General features: G+C 40.5%; 1 protein-coding gene across 1 annotated transcript in view; it reads left to right on the forward strand.

Annotated features, from left to right (window-relative positions):
• LOC128695906 (sortilin-related receptor) overlaps positions 1-18,355 on the forward strand; it is a gene marked incomplete at its 5' end in the record, with an annotated part of 164,529 nt that overhangs the window by 74,632 nt on the left and 71,542 nt on the right. Inside the window, 2 exon segments of the mRNA XM_070084886.1 lie at positions 12,428-12,596; positions 17,290-17,469. Coding sequence (XP_069940987.1) covers positions 12,428-12,596; positions 17,290-17,469 — 349 coding nt within the window.

The raw sequence follows: 18,355 nt of genomic DNA on the forward strand, positions 1-18,355 counted from the left end.
CTTGTGTAATGAAGGTCCTCTTTGGCATTTTCTTCCAAAAGAGGCCTGTTTCGTCACAATTGAACACTTGTTCAGGTTTCAGTCCTTCACTGTTTATGTACTCCTGGAATTCATGCACATATTTTTCAGCCGCCTTGTGGTCCGAACTGGCAGCCTCACCATGCCTTACCACACTGTGTATGCCAGTACGCTTCTTAAATCTCTCAAACCAGCCTTTGCTAGCCTTAAATTCACTCACATCATCACTAGTTGCAGGCAATTTCTTTACCAAATCGTCATGCAACTGCCTAGCCTTTTCGCAAATAAGCGACGTCATAAGACTGTCTCCTGCTAATTGTTTCTCATTTATCCACACCAATAATAACTTCTCAACATCTTCGAGTACTGGTGATCTCATTTTTGTCAGCATATTTACCCCCTTTGCAACAACAGCATCCTTGATTTCCTTTTTCTTGGCTATGATGGAAGATATGGTTGTACGGGATTTGTTATACATCCTGGCCAGTTCGCCCACACGTACGCCACTATCATATTGTTCAATGATGTTTTTCTTAAATTCAATCGTATTTCTCACCTTCTTTACCAAAGGCTTGGCACTAGGAGCTTTCTTTGGAGCCATGGTAGCTTATTTAGCACTTAAATAACTTGCAAGCACTAAAATAAATGAAATATTATGAAATATTTCACTGGAGCACATGAGGGGACCGTCGCTCACTGGTAAACAATGGCACACTGGCTGGGAAGGAAAGGCTGAGGCGGCTCGAGGCTGCTCAGACCGTGCATACGCGTCTGGGACGAAGGACTATTAGCGAGTTACCAGACCATTTCCGAGCCAATATTTTGACGAAAAAACAGGACTATTTCCGAAATGGACGACTTTCAGGCCGGACGATTATTGAGGGACCACTGTATATATATATCGGCTTTAAAATCTCAAATAATTCGGGAGGGCATGCCCCCGCCATGTAAAGGATTGGCCCCTCCTTCCCCTCGCCCCAAAATGAAAACCCAGCTACGACACTGGGCCAAAGCCCAAAGGGGGGGGGGCGGGCCCCCTGGCCCCCCCCTTATATCCGCGCCTGCGCAATTTCGAGGTCGTTTTCATCGTGAAAGTAATCAAAATCATCTCTATTTCTGTAATATGTTTTCCTTTTTATCACCTGAGACCATGAAAACGAGAATACAAAGATAAATACTACATGTATATGAAAATACACCTCAAAGTCGGCGTTTTAATCCAAAAAAAACGGTCAGTTTTTTTTTTCTCATTATGCACAGGGTCCATTTGTACTTTCCTCTATCTTTGCATAATATGTTTATTAAGCATGGGAGTTCTATATTGTAAAATCAGTGAAACTGTTATATGAATAATGTGGAAAAGTTCTGGCAGGTTATGTTCAGAATATCTCAAAACTGATATCTCTCTCTCTCTCTCTCTCTCTCTCTCATCCCTTAAAAAATAAATACAGTAATACACAAACTACTTAGCAACTGGAATCCATGTTGTGTAGCAGCATGACATGTCTTGACATGTTGACTGTGTTATGAGCTCCCTGGACCTTCAATATATGTGGACTCAGGTCACGCTGAAATTTTTTGAGGGAAGGGGGGGAGATGAATAGTCAGTCACCAACCCAATGATGTGGCCCTTAACATGCAAAAAGACTGCATGATTACTGCACTTCTTTCTTTATTATTATTTTTTAAGTTCTTCCAATTTCTAGTACAGTACATATTGTACAGGGTGTTTCACAAATATGGACCCAACCAATACGGCCTTATGATTAAACATCACCTTAACACACACCACACAGTTGTACGAGGGATCACTGTCATGTGGGTTTTCGATACGTGGATGGGTAAAAATACTCACGTAGGCTGGTAGTACGTATAATATATAACGGGAAGTATGGAAAGCGCCAACAGCCGACCTGTCTCTCTCTGCTGCCTAACTACCACTGACTCACAAGTGTCTACAGGGTGAGGGTGTTTGAAATCCTGCTATGGTCAGCAGCAATATGAATACAGTCAATGATTCACACAGATGGTTGGTAGTGAGTCATCTACTGGTACACTGGTTACTGGTAACTGATTACTAGGAACTGGTACTACTACTGAGATCACAAGTCCGCTCGTTGTGCCAGTTGAGAACTTGTAATCTTTCATATGACTGTCTGGCACTTAAGGCGACCTTTAATCATGAGGCCATACCGGTTGGGTCCATGTATTATAAGTAAAAGACTGGATTCATCGAGTGGGCATTAATGTAGGCTAGAGAGATAATAATTATCAACAGATTGGGGAGGAAACTACACTTCAAAGACAACATGTGCATTTTCTTCCTTGCAAACTGTGTATAGAAGAGTATATGTAGGATAAACAGGAAGAAGTGTAATAAACTTGTATAAACCCAAGAAGGATATTAGAAGAATCAATGTAGCAGGGCTGTGGTCTGTCGCATATGCAGTTGTGGCCACAAAATAAATTTCAATAATTGCTTAATGTGGTATTTAACCTTTAACTGTCAGTCATTGCTCTACATTCTTACCACTAGCTTGTAGTTCAGAGTTTTATTTTTCCTGTCTAAATTTGGTGCCAGAGGCCTGATAGACCTAGGCAGTATGGAATGGGTCTTAACGCTCAGTGTGCACATTATTAAAAAATTCTGGGACCCCTTGGTACCTTGTGGGAGCACCAGTTCAATGGAGCACCAGGTAGAGCAAACAGCATGCCAAACCCAAAGGAGTCACTAATTCCACGCCATATTAACACTTTCCTTTTAGGAGGAAAGTGATGTTGACCTCGAGTTTAGTGGCTTTGAGATAGATGTGGCCACAAGTGGTCGAGGAAATATCAGAAACCTAAATAATAAACCATGTGCAACATTTGTGCTACATCCTCTCAATTTAGATGCAACTGATAGTGTCATCCTGTCAGAATGTCATATCACTTATGCCCCAAGTAGAGAAAGACGATTCTGCAACATGTGTAATACATGTTTGGCTCACTGGCTGGCTGATTTTGGCTGGCTAGATGGTTCTGGCTGGCTGACTGGTTTTTCTCTCTCTCTCTGTCTGTCTGTCTGTCTCTCTGTCTCTCTCTCTGTCTGTCTGTCTGTCTCTCTGTCTCTCTCTCTGTCTGTCTCTCTCTCTGTCTGTCTCTGTGTCTCAGAGTTGTTCATGAACCAAAATTAAGGACTGAATAAATTTATTGAGGCACAGGTGCACATAAGAACAGTTATCGTACATATTGTAAATTACCTAGGAAAACCCCCCCCCCCCCAAAAAAAAAAAAAAAAAACCAAAGTGTTATACTGTGCTTGTTGATATGAGGCATAAACATGAATATGGCAAGTAATACGCATTTCCAGTTGTTGGTTCATACACAGCTCTCTGAAAAGACAGAAAGAGAGAGAGATGCATGTTTGTGCGTGAAAAAGTGAGAACAAATAAAAAAAAACATGCCAAGGTTCACTGGGAGCAGTGCAGAATCAGCAAAATTGAGTGACTGCACCATCATCATAGTAGATGGACACTCATCTGACACCATACTTCAAGAAGTTTATATACCCCATCACTTATAAAAACATTACTGGGACCTATAAATAATTTGTATATATTTTTATTTTTAAGACAGTAGGTAGTAGGTTGGTAGACAGCAACCACCCAGGGAAGTACTACCGTCCTGTCAGATGACTGTGAAACAAAAACCTGTAACTGTTTTGCATGATGGTAGGATTGCTGGTTTTCTTTTTCTGTCTCATAAACACGCTAGATAACAGGGATATCTTGCTACTCCTACTTACACTTTGGTCACACTTCACAGACACGCACATGCATATATATATATACATACATCTAGGTTTTTCTCCTTATTCTAAATAGCTCTTGTTCTTTTTTTTATTTCTTCTATTGTCCATGGGGAAGTGGAAAAGAATCTTTCCTCCGTAAGCCATGCGTGTCGTATGAGGCGACTAAAATGCCGGGAGCAATGGGCTAGTAACCCCTTCTCCTGTATACATTTACTAAAAAAGAGAAGAAGAAAAACTTTATAAAACTGGGTTGTTTAAATGTGCGTGGATGTAGTGCGGATGACAAGAAACAGATGATTGCTGATGTTATGAATGAAAAGAAGTTGGATGTCCTGGCTCTAAGCGAAACAAAGCTGAAGGGGGTAGGAGAGTTTCAGTGGGGGGAAATAAATGGGATTAAATCTGGAGTATCTGAGAGAGTTAGAGCAAAGGAAGGGGTAGCAGTAATGTTAAATGATCAGTTATGGAAGGAGAAAAGAGAATATGAATGTGTAAATTCGAGAATTATGTGGATTAAAGTAAAGGTTGGATGCGAGAAGTGGGTCATAATAAGCGTGTATGCACCTGGAGAAGAGAGGAATGCAGAGGAGAGAGAGAGATTTTGGGAGATGTTAAGTGAATGTATAGGAGCCTTTGAACCAAGTGAGAGAGTAATTGTGGTAGGGGACCTGAATGCTAAAGTAGGAGAAACTTTTAGAGAGGGTGTGGTAGGTAAGTTTGGGGTGCCAGGTGTAAATGATAATGGGAGCCCTTTGATTGAACTTTGTATAGAAAGGGGTTTAGTTATAGGTAATACATATTTTAAGAAAAAGAGGATAAATAAGTATACACGATATGATGTAGGGCGAAATGACAGTAGTTTGTTGGATTATGTATTAGTAGATAAAAGACTGTTGAGTAGACTTCAGGATGTACATGTTTATCGAGGGGCCACAGATATATCAGATCACTTTCTAGTTGTAGCTACACTGAGAGTAAAAGGTAGATGGGATACAAGGAGAATAGAAGCATCAGGGAAGAGAGAGGTGAAGGTTTATAAACTAAAAGAGGAGGCAGTTAGGGTAAGATATAAACAGCTATTGGAGGATAGATGGGCTAATGAGAGCATAGGCAATGGGGTCGAAGAGGAATGGGGTAGGTTTAAAAATGTAGTGTTAGAGTGTTCAGCAGAAGTTTGTGGTTACAGGAAAGTGGGTGCAGGAGGGAAGAGGAGCGATTGGTGGAATGATGATGTAAAGAGAGTAGTAAGGGAGAAAAAGTTAGCATATGAGAAGTTTTTACAAAGTAGAAGTGATGCAAGGAGGGAAGAGTATATGGAGAAAAAGAGAGAGGTTAAGAGAGTGGTGAAGCAATGTAAAAAGAGAGCAAATGAGAGAGTGGGTGAGCTGTTATCAACAAATTTTGTTGAAAATAAGAAAAAGTTTTGGAGTGAGATTAACAAGTTAAGGAAGCCTAGAGAACAAATGGATTTGTCAGTTAAAAATAGGAGAGGAGAGTTATTAAATGGAGAGTTAGAGGTATTGGGAAGATGGAGGGAATATTTTGAGGAATTGTTAAATGTTGATGAAGATAGGGAAGCTGTGATTTCGTGTATAGGGCAAGGAGGAATAACATCTTGTAGGAGTGAGGAAGAGCCAGTTGTGAGTGTGGGGGAAGTTCGTGAGGCAGTAGGTAAAATGAAAGGGGGTAAGGCAGCCGGGATTGATGGGATAAAGATAGAAATGTTAAAAGCAGGTGGGGATATAGTTTTGGAGTGGTTGGTGCAATTATTTAATAAATGTATGGAAGAGGGTAAGGTACCTAGGGATTGGCAGAGAGCATGCATAGTTCCTTTGTATAAAGGCAAAGGGGATAAAAGAGAGTGCAAAAATTATAGGGGGATAAGTCTGTTGAGTGTACCTGGTAAAGTGTATGGTAGAGTTATAATTGAAAGAATTAAGAGTAAGACGGAGAATAGGATAGCAGATGAACAAGGAGGCTTTAGGAAAGGTAGGGGGTGTGTGGACCAGGTGTTTACAGTGAAACATATAAGTGAACAGTATTTAGATAAGGCTAAAGAGGTCTTTGTGGCATTTATGGATTTGGAAAAGGCGTATGACAGGGTGGATAGGGGGGCAATGTGGCAGATGTTGCAAGTGTATGGTGTGGGAGGTAGGTTACTGAAAGCAGTGAAGAGTTTTTACGAGGATAGTGAGGCTCAAGTTAGAGTATGTAGAAAAGAGGGAAATTTTTTCCCAGTAAAAGTAGGCCTTAGACAAGGATGTGTGATGTCACCGTGGTTGTTTAATATATTTATAGATGGGGTTGTAAGAGAAGTAAATGCGAGGGTCTTGGCAAGAGGCGTGGAGTTAAAAGATAAAGAATCACACATAGGGTGGGAGTTGTCACAGCTGCTCTTTGCTGATGACACTGTGCTCTTGGGAGATTCTGAAGAGAAGCTGCAGAGATTGGTGGATGAATTTGGTAGGGTGTGCAAAAGAAGAAAATTAAAGGTGAATACAGGAAAGAGTAAGGTTATGAGGATAACAAAAAGATTAGGTGATGAAAGACTGGATATCAGATTGGAGGGAGAGAGTATGGAGGAGGTGAACGTATTCAGATATTTGGGAGTGGACGTGTCAGCGGATGGGTCTATGAAAGATGAGGTGAATCATAGAATTGATGAGGGAAAAAGAGTGAGTGGTGCACTTAGGAGTCTGTGGAGACAGAGAACTTTGTCCTTGGAGGCAAAGAGGGGAATGTATGAGAGTATAGTTTTACCAACGCTCTTATATGGGTGTGAAGCATGGGTGATGAATGTTGCAGCGAGGAGAAGGCTGGAGGCAGTGGAGATGTCATGTCTGAGGGCAATGTGTGGTGTGAATATAATGCAGAGAATTCGTAGTTTGGAAGTTAGGAGGAGGTGCGGGATTACCAAAACTGTTGTCCAGAGGGCTGAGGAAGGGTTGTTGAGGTGGTTCGGACATGTAGAGAGAATGGAGCGAAACAGAATAACTTCAAGAGTGTATCAGTCTGTAGTGGAAGGAAGGCGGGGTAGGGGTCGGCCTAGGAAGGGTTGGAGGGAGGGGGTAAAGGAGGTTTTGTGTGCGAGGGGCTTGGACTTCCAGCAGGCATGCGTGAGCGTGTTTGATAGGAGTGAATGGAGACAAATGGTTTTTAATACTTGACGTGCTGTTGGAGTGTGAGCAAAGTAACATTTATGAAGGGATTCAGGGAAACCGGCAGGCCGGACTTGAGTCCTGGAGATGGGAAGTACAGTGCCTGCACTCTGAAGGAGGGGTGTTAATGTTGCAGTTTAAAAACTGTAGTGTAAAGCACCCTTCTGGCAAGACAGTGATGGAGTGAATGATGGTGAAAGTTTTTCTTTTTCGGGCCACCCTGCCTTGGTGGGAATCGGCCAGTGTGATAATAAAAAATAATTTTTAAGACAATAGTATGTGACTGAGGAATGTGAACATGCTCACCTGTCAGTGTGCTTGTGACTGTTTGATTACTATTTCTATACCTAATATTAGTGTTAGAACAAAGATGATTAACTATAAAATCACAAGAACTACTATAAATTGTAATTCTTCTCTCTACACACCGGCTGTATCCCACCAAAGCAGGGTGGCCCAAAGAGAAAAGCAAAAGTTTCTCTTTTTAACTTTAGTAATGTATACAAGATAAGGGGTTACTAGCCCCTTGCTCCTGGCATTTTAGTCGCCTCTTATGACACATCCTATGGAGAGGGAGCATGGACACGGAGGTCGTCCCACAGTTACTAAAAACAACAGACATAGCCCCACTCCACAAAGGGGGCAGTAAAGCAACAGCAAAGAACTACAGACCAATAGCACTAACATCCCATATCATAAAAATCTTTGAAAGGGTCCTAAGAAGCAAGATCACCACCCATCTAGAAACCCATCAGTTACACAACCCAGGGCAACATGGGTTTAGAACAGGTCGCTCCTGTCTGTCTCAACTATTGGATCACTACGACAAGGTCCCTAAATGCACTAGAAGACAAAAAGAATGCAGATGTAATATATACAGACTTTGCAAAAGCCTTCGACAAGTGTGACCATGGCGTAATAGCGCACAAAATGCGTGCTAAAGGAATAAAAGGAAAAGTCGGTTGATGGATCAATAATTTCCTCACTAACAGAACACAGAGAGTAGTCGTCAACAGAGTAAAGTCCGAGGCAGCTACGGTGAAAAGCTCTGTTCCACAAGGCACAGTACTCGCTCCCATCTTGTTCCTCATCCTCATATCCGACATAGACAAGGATGTCAGCCACAGCACCGTGTCTTCCTTTGCAGATGACACCCGAATCTGCATGACAGTGTCTTCCATTGCAGACACTGCAAAGCTCCAGGTGGACATCAACCAAATCTTTCAGTGGGCTGCAGAAAACAATATGAAGTTCAACGATGAGAAATTTCAATTACTCAGATATGGTAAACATGAGGAAATTAAATCTTCATCAGAGTACAAAACAAATTCTGGCCACAAAATAGAGCGAAACACCAACGTCAAAGACCTGGGAGTGATCATGTCGGAGGATCTCACCTTCAAGGACCATAACATTGTATCAATCGCATCTGCTAGAAAAATGACAGGATGGATAATGAGAACCTTCAAAACTAGGGAGGCCAAGCCCATGATGACACTCTTCAGGTCACTTGTTCTATCTAGACTGGAATATTGCTGCACACTAACAGCACCTTTCAAGGCAGGTGAAATTGCCGACCTAGAAAATGTACAGAGAACTTTCACGGCGCGCATAACAGAGATAAAACACCTCAATTATTGGGAGCGCAATGAAAAGCAGGGGTATCACTAGCACGTTAAGAGACCATACAATAAGTGTCAGGGGCCCGAGACTGTTCAACTGCCTCCCAGCACACATAAGGGGGATTACCAACAGACCCCTGGCAGTCTTCAAGCTGGCACTGGACAAGCACCTAAAGTCAGTTCCTGATCAGCCAGGCTGTGGCTCGTACGTTGGTTTGCGTGCAGCCAGCAGCAACAGCCTGGTTGATCAGGCTCTGATCCACCACGAGGCCTGGTCACAGACCGGGCCGCGGGGGCGTTGACCCCCGGAACTCTCTCCAGGTAAACTCCAGGTAAACACATGGCTTTCGGAGGAAGAATTCTGTTCCACTTTCCCATGGAGATAAATTGTAATTATTAGAACATAAAAATAATGTAAATTAAAAAAATAAGAAAAAAAGGTGTATTGACAATATTTCTGCATGGCAGAACTCCATGTTGCCATCACATGAGCGTCTAGTACCAACTTTCCCACCTTTTATCTCTGTAAGTACTGGCCCAAAAATTTTGTTTTGGTCTTATTGCACACAGAAAACTGCTCTGTTTTCATTTATTTTAATACTTGGAGCACTAGCAGTAAAAACAGATCAATGTTTCAACAGTTAAGGGGTTAAATGTGGTAAGTTGAAGTGCTCAAATTGGTAATCAGCTGACTGGAAGGGAAGCCACTCAGTACAGTTTCCTGGCTCCATTCCACTTATTAGACAAATAAACGATAGTTACAGAAAAAAATAAATAAAACGGACTTCCATAAAGCAGAAATCAGCTAAAATGGACAAAAAATATGTCTGGCAAAGGCTCAGTATTTACATTTAATGGGGTGCCCAGTTAAAATAGCCATGGAGCGGACCAGATCCACTGTATCAGGTGACTATTTGGTCCGGTCTTTTTTTTTTTCCTTAAACATGCTGGCCGTCTACCACTGAGGCAGGGTGGCTTCCCCCCCCCCTTCAAAAAAAAAAAACAGAAAACATTTTCACCATTATTCACACTATCACTGTCTTTGCAGAAGCACATAGATATGGCAGTTCAGATGTCACTAAATAGCAGGCATGGTACTTACCACCTCCAGGACTCAAATCCAGCTGACTGGTTTCCCTGAATCCCTTCTCAAAATATTACCCTTCTCAAACTCCAATAGCTCGCCAAGTCCCAAAAACCATTCGTCTTCATTCACTCCTATCTAACATGCTCACACGTGCCTGCTGTATGTCGATGCCTATTGCACACAATGCCTCTTTTACCCCCTCCATCCTTTCCTAGGATGACCCCTACCCCTCCTTTCCTCTACTACAGATCTGTACACCCTCCAAGTCAAGTTCGGTCATATTTTCGATAAAATTAACTGACTCCACTTAGTCTTCAAGTTTATACTGTATGAGGTTCATCCTGGCTGCATCCATTTTCATTGTTCCTGGGCAGTAAGCCAGTGACTTCCTACGTTAGTTTGTTATTGTCTGCACATGTGTGTACTATCATCATTTTATCTCCAGTTTTTCCCTGGATTCACAGTGTTTATAATTATTGAAATACAGCCTCTCCCCACTTAGCAACATACTCGTTTACCAGTGACTCAGACTTACTTGAGGCTTTCTGACCAGTATGCATACCTAAATAATGTATATTAAATAATGTATACCTAAATAATGTATATTCTGTTTATTACAGAATGCAGTACAATACTGTATGAACATTTAAAAATATTCCAGAAATGTTATAAATGGTGCAGATGTGACATTAAAGCAATATCAAAGATTGTTGACACAAATCCATTACATTTATTGTATGGTCCTCACTTAGCGACGAATTTGTTAACTGATGTGGTCTTAGGAACGGAACTCCATCATTAACCCTTTGAGGGTCGACAGGCCCTCTCCGAAACTCGTTCTCAGGGTCGGCCAAATTTAAAAAAAAAAAAAAAAAATTTTCTCGTATGAAAAGATAGAGAATCTTTTCCCTATCATAAAGACACCAAAAGTTTGAAATTTGATAGAAAACTTACAGAATTATGCTCTTGCAAAGTTAGCGGTCTCGGCGATGTTTACGCATCGGCGATTTTGCCCACTTTGAGCCCCATTTTCGGCCAATTTCACTGTACTAGTCGACAAAAAACATGAATATTTCGCTAGAACTCCATTTTTTCTATCGAATGGGTGCAAGAAACCACCCATTTATAAATTCAACTATCCAGTACAGTGGTCAGAATTTAGCAATTTTGCCAATTTCACACAAATTTCAAAAGATGCCAATTTCCGAATAGGGTCCAGAATAAACAAGAAAGACATTCCTGGCACTAAAATGACATTTCCTCTAGTCATTAGTCACATCTCAAGGGCCCTCTTATATTCTTTTGCTTTCCACTTTGAATTTTTATTCTCACAAAAAATATAAGATTTACTGTTATGCAGACTACTGCATTAGTGTAAAAAATGGTATAAATATTATTGGTGCACTTTTAAAAGAATATTAGACTCACCAGTTGACGTGTATTGCACGCTTGGCACGATTTGTTTACTTTTGAAGTTTGGTAAAAATCGAACATTTCTGCTACTTTGAGCTCAATTTCAAGGTACCTTTCATTGTAAAACCAGTCAAAATCATCTCAATTTCTGTAATATGTCTTCCATTCTATAAAATGAGACCAAGAAAACTAGAATACAACAATAAATACCATACGAAAATACACTGCAAAGTCGCTGATTTATTAAAAAAAAATGGTCAAAGTTTTTTTTTTCTCATTATGCACTGTGTGCTGCAGGATTTTTTTTAGACTGTGCACACTGACCACATAGACCCATTCTTTCATATGAAGGCCTACCAGCTTTCTCCCACTAGATTTGAGGCCGCTAAAATTTATGAGTACTAGTACGTCAAAAACCCCTACGCGTAAAACGTACTAGTACGACCAAAACCCTCAAAGGGTTAAGTGAGAAGAGGCTGTGCCATGTTCAGTGTTAGAAACAATGGCATCTAGAGCAAGTGATGGTGCCAAGACAGTGTGTGTGACCTTAATTGTTAAACAAACACTTAAATTAATAAGGAAGGTGAAGGCTGGCATTACAGTGGCCCAGTTGTGTAAGGAGTATGCTATGGCAAAACAGTGTCTGACACTCGTAGATAGAAGGAAAACTTACCCAGTATGCTATGACGTACCGTGTAGATGCCAGCCTATAAGGTTGCTCAGTTGTTCCTAGGGAGCATATAATGTCCCAAGATACAAAGGTTGTAACAGCATTGCATAAGTGGTATGCTCAACCTGTCTTACTCCCACACCATCTGCAGTGTTACTGCTTTACAGCTCCTCTGACTTGTAATAAAGTTATTCTGGGTCACCACTAGACTACATGGGAATACTGTACTGTATTGTACATTTGTAAGCTCATCTATCTACCACAAAAGGTAAGAAAAATTACTGTACTGTGCTGTACTTTTAACTCATTTTCTTTTCAGGTACATTTACAAATAATACTGTTTTGTACTCAAGTTAATTCTTAGTATGCCCAGCAGTCCATCAATACAGTGGATTAAGTCTTTTATTGGGCATTTGTCCATGTCTGGTAGTCAATCAGTTAGCCCTTAAACTCTCCAAACGTAGATCTACGTAGATATGCGTTTGGACAGTTTAAGGGTTAAATGGACTACATTCACTGAATCAAAACTTTCAGTATAACAAATTTTTCATCCCTTTCCCCTGTTAATCTGTTTTATCAAACATTTACTGCACTAATTTCTGTTACCTTCCAAAGTGTGGGCTTCTCTGAACAATAAATATAATTCAGTACATAATACTTTTAAAGGTCTGATGAGGAAGGTTGTAGCACAGCACCAACCCCAACTACCAAATGCCCAGATGGATTCTTTATGTGTGATGGAGGTGCTTGTGAGGAGCTGTCAAAGCAGTGTGATGGCAACCATGATTGTGTGGATCTGACAGATGAACAAAACTGTTCGAATGATGGTGATAAAGTAAGTACCCCAATTCTGAATTAATTATTATTAAGTCTAGTTGGCCTGACTTGAGTCTTGGAGGTGGGAAGTATGGCTCCTCCTCTCTGAAGGTGGGGTGGAGATACGTTGCAGTTTTTTAACTGTAGTTTCAGCATGCCTCTGGTAAGACAGTAATTGAGTGAGTAATACTGAAATTGTTTTCTCTTTTTTGGGTCACCCTGCCTCGGTGGGAAACGGCCAATGTGTTAATAATGATAATTTTTTTTTTTAATATGTCGGCCATTTCCCACCAAGGCAGGGTGACACAGAAAGAAAGAAAGAAAGAAAAAAAACATTCATCATTCAACACTTTCACTGTCATTCATACATAATCACTGTCTTTCCAGAGGCACTCAGATACTACCTAATTGTTTAACCTTGCACTGTTAAACAATTAGCTGCAAATAGGTACTTTAACAGAAATAGCATTAACTCGACTGAAGAAAATGGGGGGAAAATAGGGTTATGCTACTTGGTCCTCTAAAGAAAGCCAAATTATTTTTTTTAATAAGCAAAGAAATCAAAAGAAAACTTAATATGAGCTTCAATTTTGGTTACAATTGCTTGTTGATAAGCAATATATTTTGGGAATATATTTTGACAGTGAGTTAGGTATTGGCTGGAAATTTTTCTTGAGCGAGTCATTCATAAGGCAGGGTATGGAATGTTGTTGCAGTGATCACAAGCTGTTGGGGAAAAAAAAAAGTTTTGATATACAGTCAACCCCCGAGTTTTGTGAGCCCCGCACTTTGTGAATTTTGACTAGGCAACTTTTTTTGTCAAAATATAGCCTCACGTTTCGTGATTTGCCTCACAATTTGTTGGTGGTATGGAACGCGTCCGAGCGGTCTCCCAGTGGCTGCCATACACAAAGGCTTCCACACACCATTCAGAGAGTCAGTGTGGCATTGTTTCTGGGTGAGTGACCATCACCCCACGTGTTGATACGATACATTTTGTAATAATACAGTACTGTACATTGTTTTTTGTGCTTGCAACTGCTAAATAAGCCACCATGGGCCAAAAGAAAGCTCCTAGTGCCAACCCTTTGGTAAAGATGGCAAGAAACACGATTGAATTCAAGAAAGAACTTTCCCACACAAACCAGCCAGGGTACTTCCCCCCCCCCCACACACACACATACACACACACCAGCAAGGGTACTTCCCCACACACCAGACAGGGTACCTCTCCACACCAGCCAGGGTATTTCCCCACACACCAGTCAGGGTACTTCCCCACACAAACCAGCAAGGGTACTTCCCCACAGACATGATTTGATTTGAGTGGGACTTGGACATGAGTGAATAGATATATCAAAGCTTATTGCTTGGGGAGCATTGAAAATTGGGTTGGGCAAATATTCTGTTAGTGGGATGGATTGTGAAAGACCTGCCTAGTATGGGCCAACAGGCCTGCTTCAGTGTTCCTCCTTTCTTATGTTCTTAACCCTCTCCCCTCCTCACGTCTTCCATACACCAACAAGAGTCTTCAATGAAGGTAAGTGTGATGTTATTATTGTTTTATACTTGATTTCTCATTCTTTTCTGTATGTAAATCTTAATTTAATCTATAAAAAAAAATAATTTTTGTTAATACTTTTGGGTGTCTGGAACAGATTAATTGGATTTACATTATTTCTTATGGAGAAAGTTGTTTCGAGTTTCGTGAATTTTCACTTTCGGCAGACTCTCTGGAATGGAATAATAACAAAACTCAGGGGTCCACTGTATTTAATTATTAGAACCATGATACAATGGAACCCCAGATTATGTCCGGTGCAGATGTCATACAATTCGGATTTCGACCACTTTTTTAGGCGAAATTTTACCCCGGATTTCATACCTCCTCTCGGAAATTGTCCGTACCGGATGCATCTGCCCGCCCCAGACGTGGCTGCTCACATGTACATGACTCGGTCTGCCTCTGTCACTTGTTCATTGAGCAATACTCCGTGCGTTCATTCGAAACATTTCATAATAATCCATTGTTTTTTGTGCTTGTTTATTAACTGCGACTGTTCCTAGTGCCACTCCTTTGGTAAAGAAGGTGAGAAACATGATAGAATTCAAGAAAGAGCTTGTAGCAAAATACAAAAGTGGCGTATGTGTGGCCAAGCTCGCCAGAACGTATGGCAAGTCCAAATCAACAGTCAGTTCCATCCTGGTAAAGAAAGTAGAAATCAAGGAAGCTGATGTTGTGAAAGGGTTAAATATGCTAATGAAACAGAGATCACAAACAATTAAAGATGTGGAGAAGTTGTTGTTGGTGTGGATCAGCGAAAACAGTTAACAAGAGGTAGTGTTGTGGAGGGGATAATTTGCGAAATGGCAAGGTCGTTACATGCCCCGGATAGGGCTTTTTTACCTGAAATCCTTATGGAGGGGGATTCCTCTTCCAAAGAATAACCTCTCCTCCTCCTCCCCTCCTTGCCTTCTTCCATAAACCAACAAGAGTCTTCAATAAAGGTATGTAATAGTGATTTAAATATTCATTTATCCATTAAAATTAGTCATTTATATTTATTTCTCATTGTTTTCTGTATGTACAGTGGACCCTCAACCAATTGTATTAATCCGTTCCAGAGATCTAGTCGTTAGTCGAATTTGCTGTTGGTCGAATTAATTTTCCCCATAAGAAATAATGGAAATCCAGTTAATCCGCTCGAGACAGCCAAAAGTATTAATAAAATATCTTTTTTCTACATGAAATATACATTTCCCTACACAGAAAACAATTAGACATGCACAATATATACATGAATACTAAAATGACACCTTTATTGAAGAGTATTGTTGAGTGATGAGACACTGTTTTTCTTGAACACTGGGATTTTCACAGTGATACATGAGTAAAGGCTTCATTTTGCAATTTACCCTAGCATTACAACAAAACAAGGAAGTTAGCCTGTCTTTCATAGGCTTGTGTCCTGGGAGTGCCTTTTCCTTCTGAGTAATGTAGGCCCTGTTTGGCCTTTTCTTCCAGAACAGGCCTGTTTCGTCACAATTGAACACTCGGGGTTGGAATTTTTCAGCTTCGCCATGCCTTATTACACTGTGTATGCCACTACGATTCTTAAATCTCTCAAACCAACCTTTGCTGGCCTTAAATTCACCAATATGAGCACTAGTTCCAGGCATTTTTTCCTGTTAACCTGGGTGTTAGTCGACTGGTGTGGGTCGCATCCTGGGGAACAAAATTAAGGACCCCAAAGGAAATAAGTTACAGTCCTCGATGACGCACTGACTTTCTTGGGTTATCCTGGGTGGCTGACCCTCTGGGGTTAATTGTTTCTCGGTATTCTCGATAAGCCACACCAACAATAGTCTCTCTACATCTTCGAGTAGTGCAGCTGACCGTGGTGCAGCAGCAGCTGATGGTGGTGCAGCAACAGCTTACGGTAGTACAACAGCAGTAGCAGCAGCAGCAGCTGATGGTGTTGCAGCAGCAGCTGACAGTGGTGCAGCAACAGTTATGGTAGTACAGCAGCAGCAGAAGCTGATGGTGTTGCAGCAACAGCTGACAGTAGTGCAGCAGCAGCTGACGGTGTTGCAGCAGCAGCAGCTGACCATGGTACAATAGTATTTTGAGAGTATTTCTCACCAACTGCTAAATAAGTCCATGGTGGCTTATTTAGCAGTTACAAGCACTAAAAACACTGGAATAATACAAAATATATCACAGGTACACTTGGAATCGACCGCAATGGCTTGTAAACATTGGCACACTGGCTGTACACAGAGTCTTGGAGTGGCTGGGCCCACTCAGGCCGCATGCTGCTAGATGAGTTTTTCGTCGTTGGTAGAGCCAATATTTTGACGCCAAAGAGCGCCGTTAGACGAATTTGCCATTACTTGATGCTGCCGTTGGGCGGGGTCCACTGTAAAACTATAGTTATTCTCTATAAAATGTATTTTTTTTTTTTTTTTAATATTTTTGGGTGTCTGGAACAGATTAATTGGATTTACATTATTTCTTGTGGGAAATATTACTTCGGTTTTCGTCCATTTCGGATTTCGACCAACCTTCTGGAATGGATTAAGGACGAAAACTGGGGTTCCACTGTATGGCAAAACCAAAATTCACAACACTTTCATAACCAATTTGCCACTTGTGCTAATTTGCCATGATACAGGTTTGCTTACCTTGCTTTTTATAGGTTTGTTTTGTTTACTTTGGTACAGATTGGTAAGGAAATGTAGCTTATATATTGTGTAAACATATACAGTATCTAATGTGTGTCAACTGGCTAATCTCCCAACATCAAGCTTGGCCAGTAGATCTATGTTAACCCTCCCCACACTTGAAATTACTCTAGTACTGGCAATTTTTTTTTTATCTAAATGGTAAGGTAAAGTTTAAAAAAAAATCTGTTGGCAGATTTGAGGGTGTTTGGAATGTAACCGTATTTGTCTTTTATGGTCTTCACATTGCACTATATTTTTTAAAAAAGTGCCAATTTTCCAGAACATATCCCATGTGTTATGAGAGGGTTTACTGTATGCAGTAGTTCTTTCAAATTGCTTACTGTTAATATATTGCATTTTATTAAATTTCATATTTCAGCATTAATACAGTTTCATCTATGTGCTTAGTTTGCTTGTTTATCTTTTGACAGGCTTTTTAGGTAACAGTGTGCAGTTGTAGTCTCATCTACATGCTTTCTTTATAGGCATATCTTGTGACGGGCTTCACAGTAACAAAAGAAACAAATATCTCTGTCACTGTGAAATGGGAAGTAAACGATGAAGAAAAAGCTCCAAATAACTTGGAATACATGCCATCCCTTGTTGTGAAGGCTGCAATTGGTAATCCATCTGCCTGGCATAATATGTCTTGGACCTCAAATACAGTAAGTATTCACACCACTTTCTTTTATGAAATACATGATGTATTGTGTACAACACATTGCATAATGTCTCGGACCTCAAATACAGTAAGTATTCACATCACTTTGTTTTTATGAAATACATGATGTATTTTGTAGAAGACATTGCATGTTACTATATCTAGTAAACATATTGCACCTCAGCCAAATGTATTTTGTAGTAGAACACTGCACTATACCTTGTATATTTTGTAAAACATGTTGGATGCACCTATATTAGCACAGAAGCTTGTGTTACCTTTGTCATTCTTAGCAAAAATAGCCACTCCTATTCCAAAAGTACACTATTCTGGATTACCTAGGCTGTTATTAAGATGCAATAGTTATTATATTTAGTTTTCTTATTAAGACCTTATCCTGGTTTTCCTTTCCTTGTTTTTCCATTAATATGATGCTTTTCTTCAAAAAAAAAAAAAAAAAATTTAAACAGTCCTGCCTCTGAACTTTTCACCAGCTAATTTCCAATAGCTTTGTCATGAACAATATAGTCGGTGTTGTTTCCTAATCATCTTGCATTAAATCTATAGTTTGGATAGGAAACTAGCTGACATTTTGGACTATTGTGGACCATTATTGAGGTGTATCCTAGTAGTGGACCAAGAAAGACCAAACACATATTCTAAAGTTTTTTTTAGCAAATTGTGTTTACAGTGGACCCCCGAGTTTCGGCAGCATCGACTTTAGTGAAATTCGACTTTCGGCAGGCTTTTTCAGCAAAATTTGGCCTCGAGTTTTGTGATTAGACTCGTGATTCAGCGACCGTCCGGTACCCGTCCGCCCGTCACCGCGCACACAAAGCCAGTCTCCCACGCCATTCACGCTCAGTGTGCCATTGTTTACCAACACATGA

Source organism: Cherax quadricarinatus, chromosome 14, assembly GCF_038502225.1.
Source record: "Cherax quadricarinatus isolate ZL_2023a chromosome 14, ASM3850222v1, whole genome shotgun sequence".
Taxonomy (NCBI): domain Eukaryota; kingdom Metazoa; phylum Arthropoda; class Malacostraca; order Decapoda; family Parastacidae; genus Cherax; species Cherax quadricarinatus.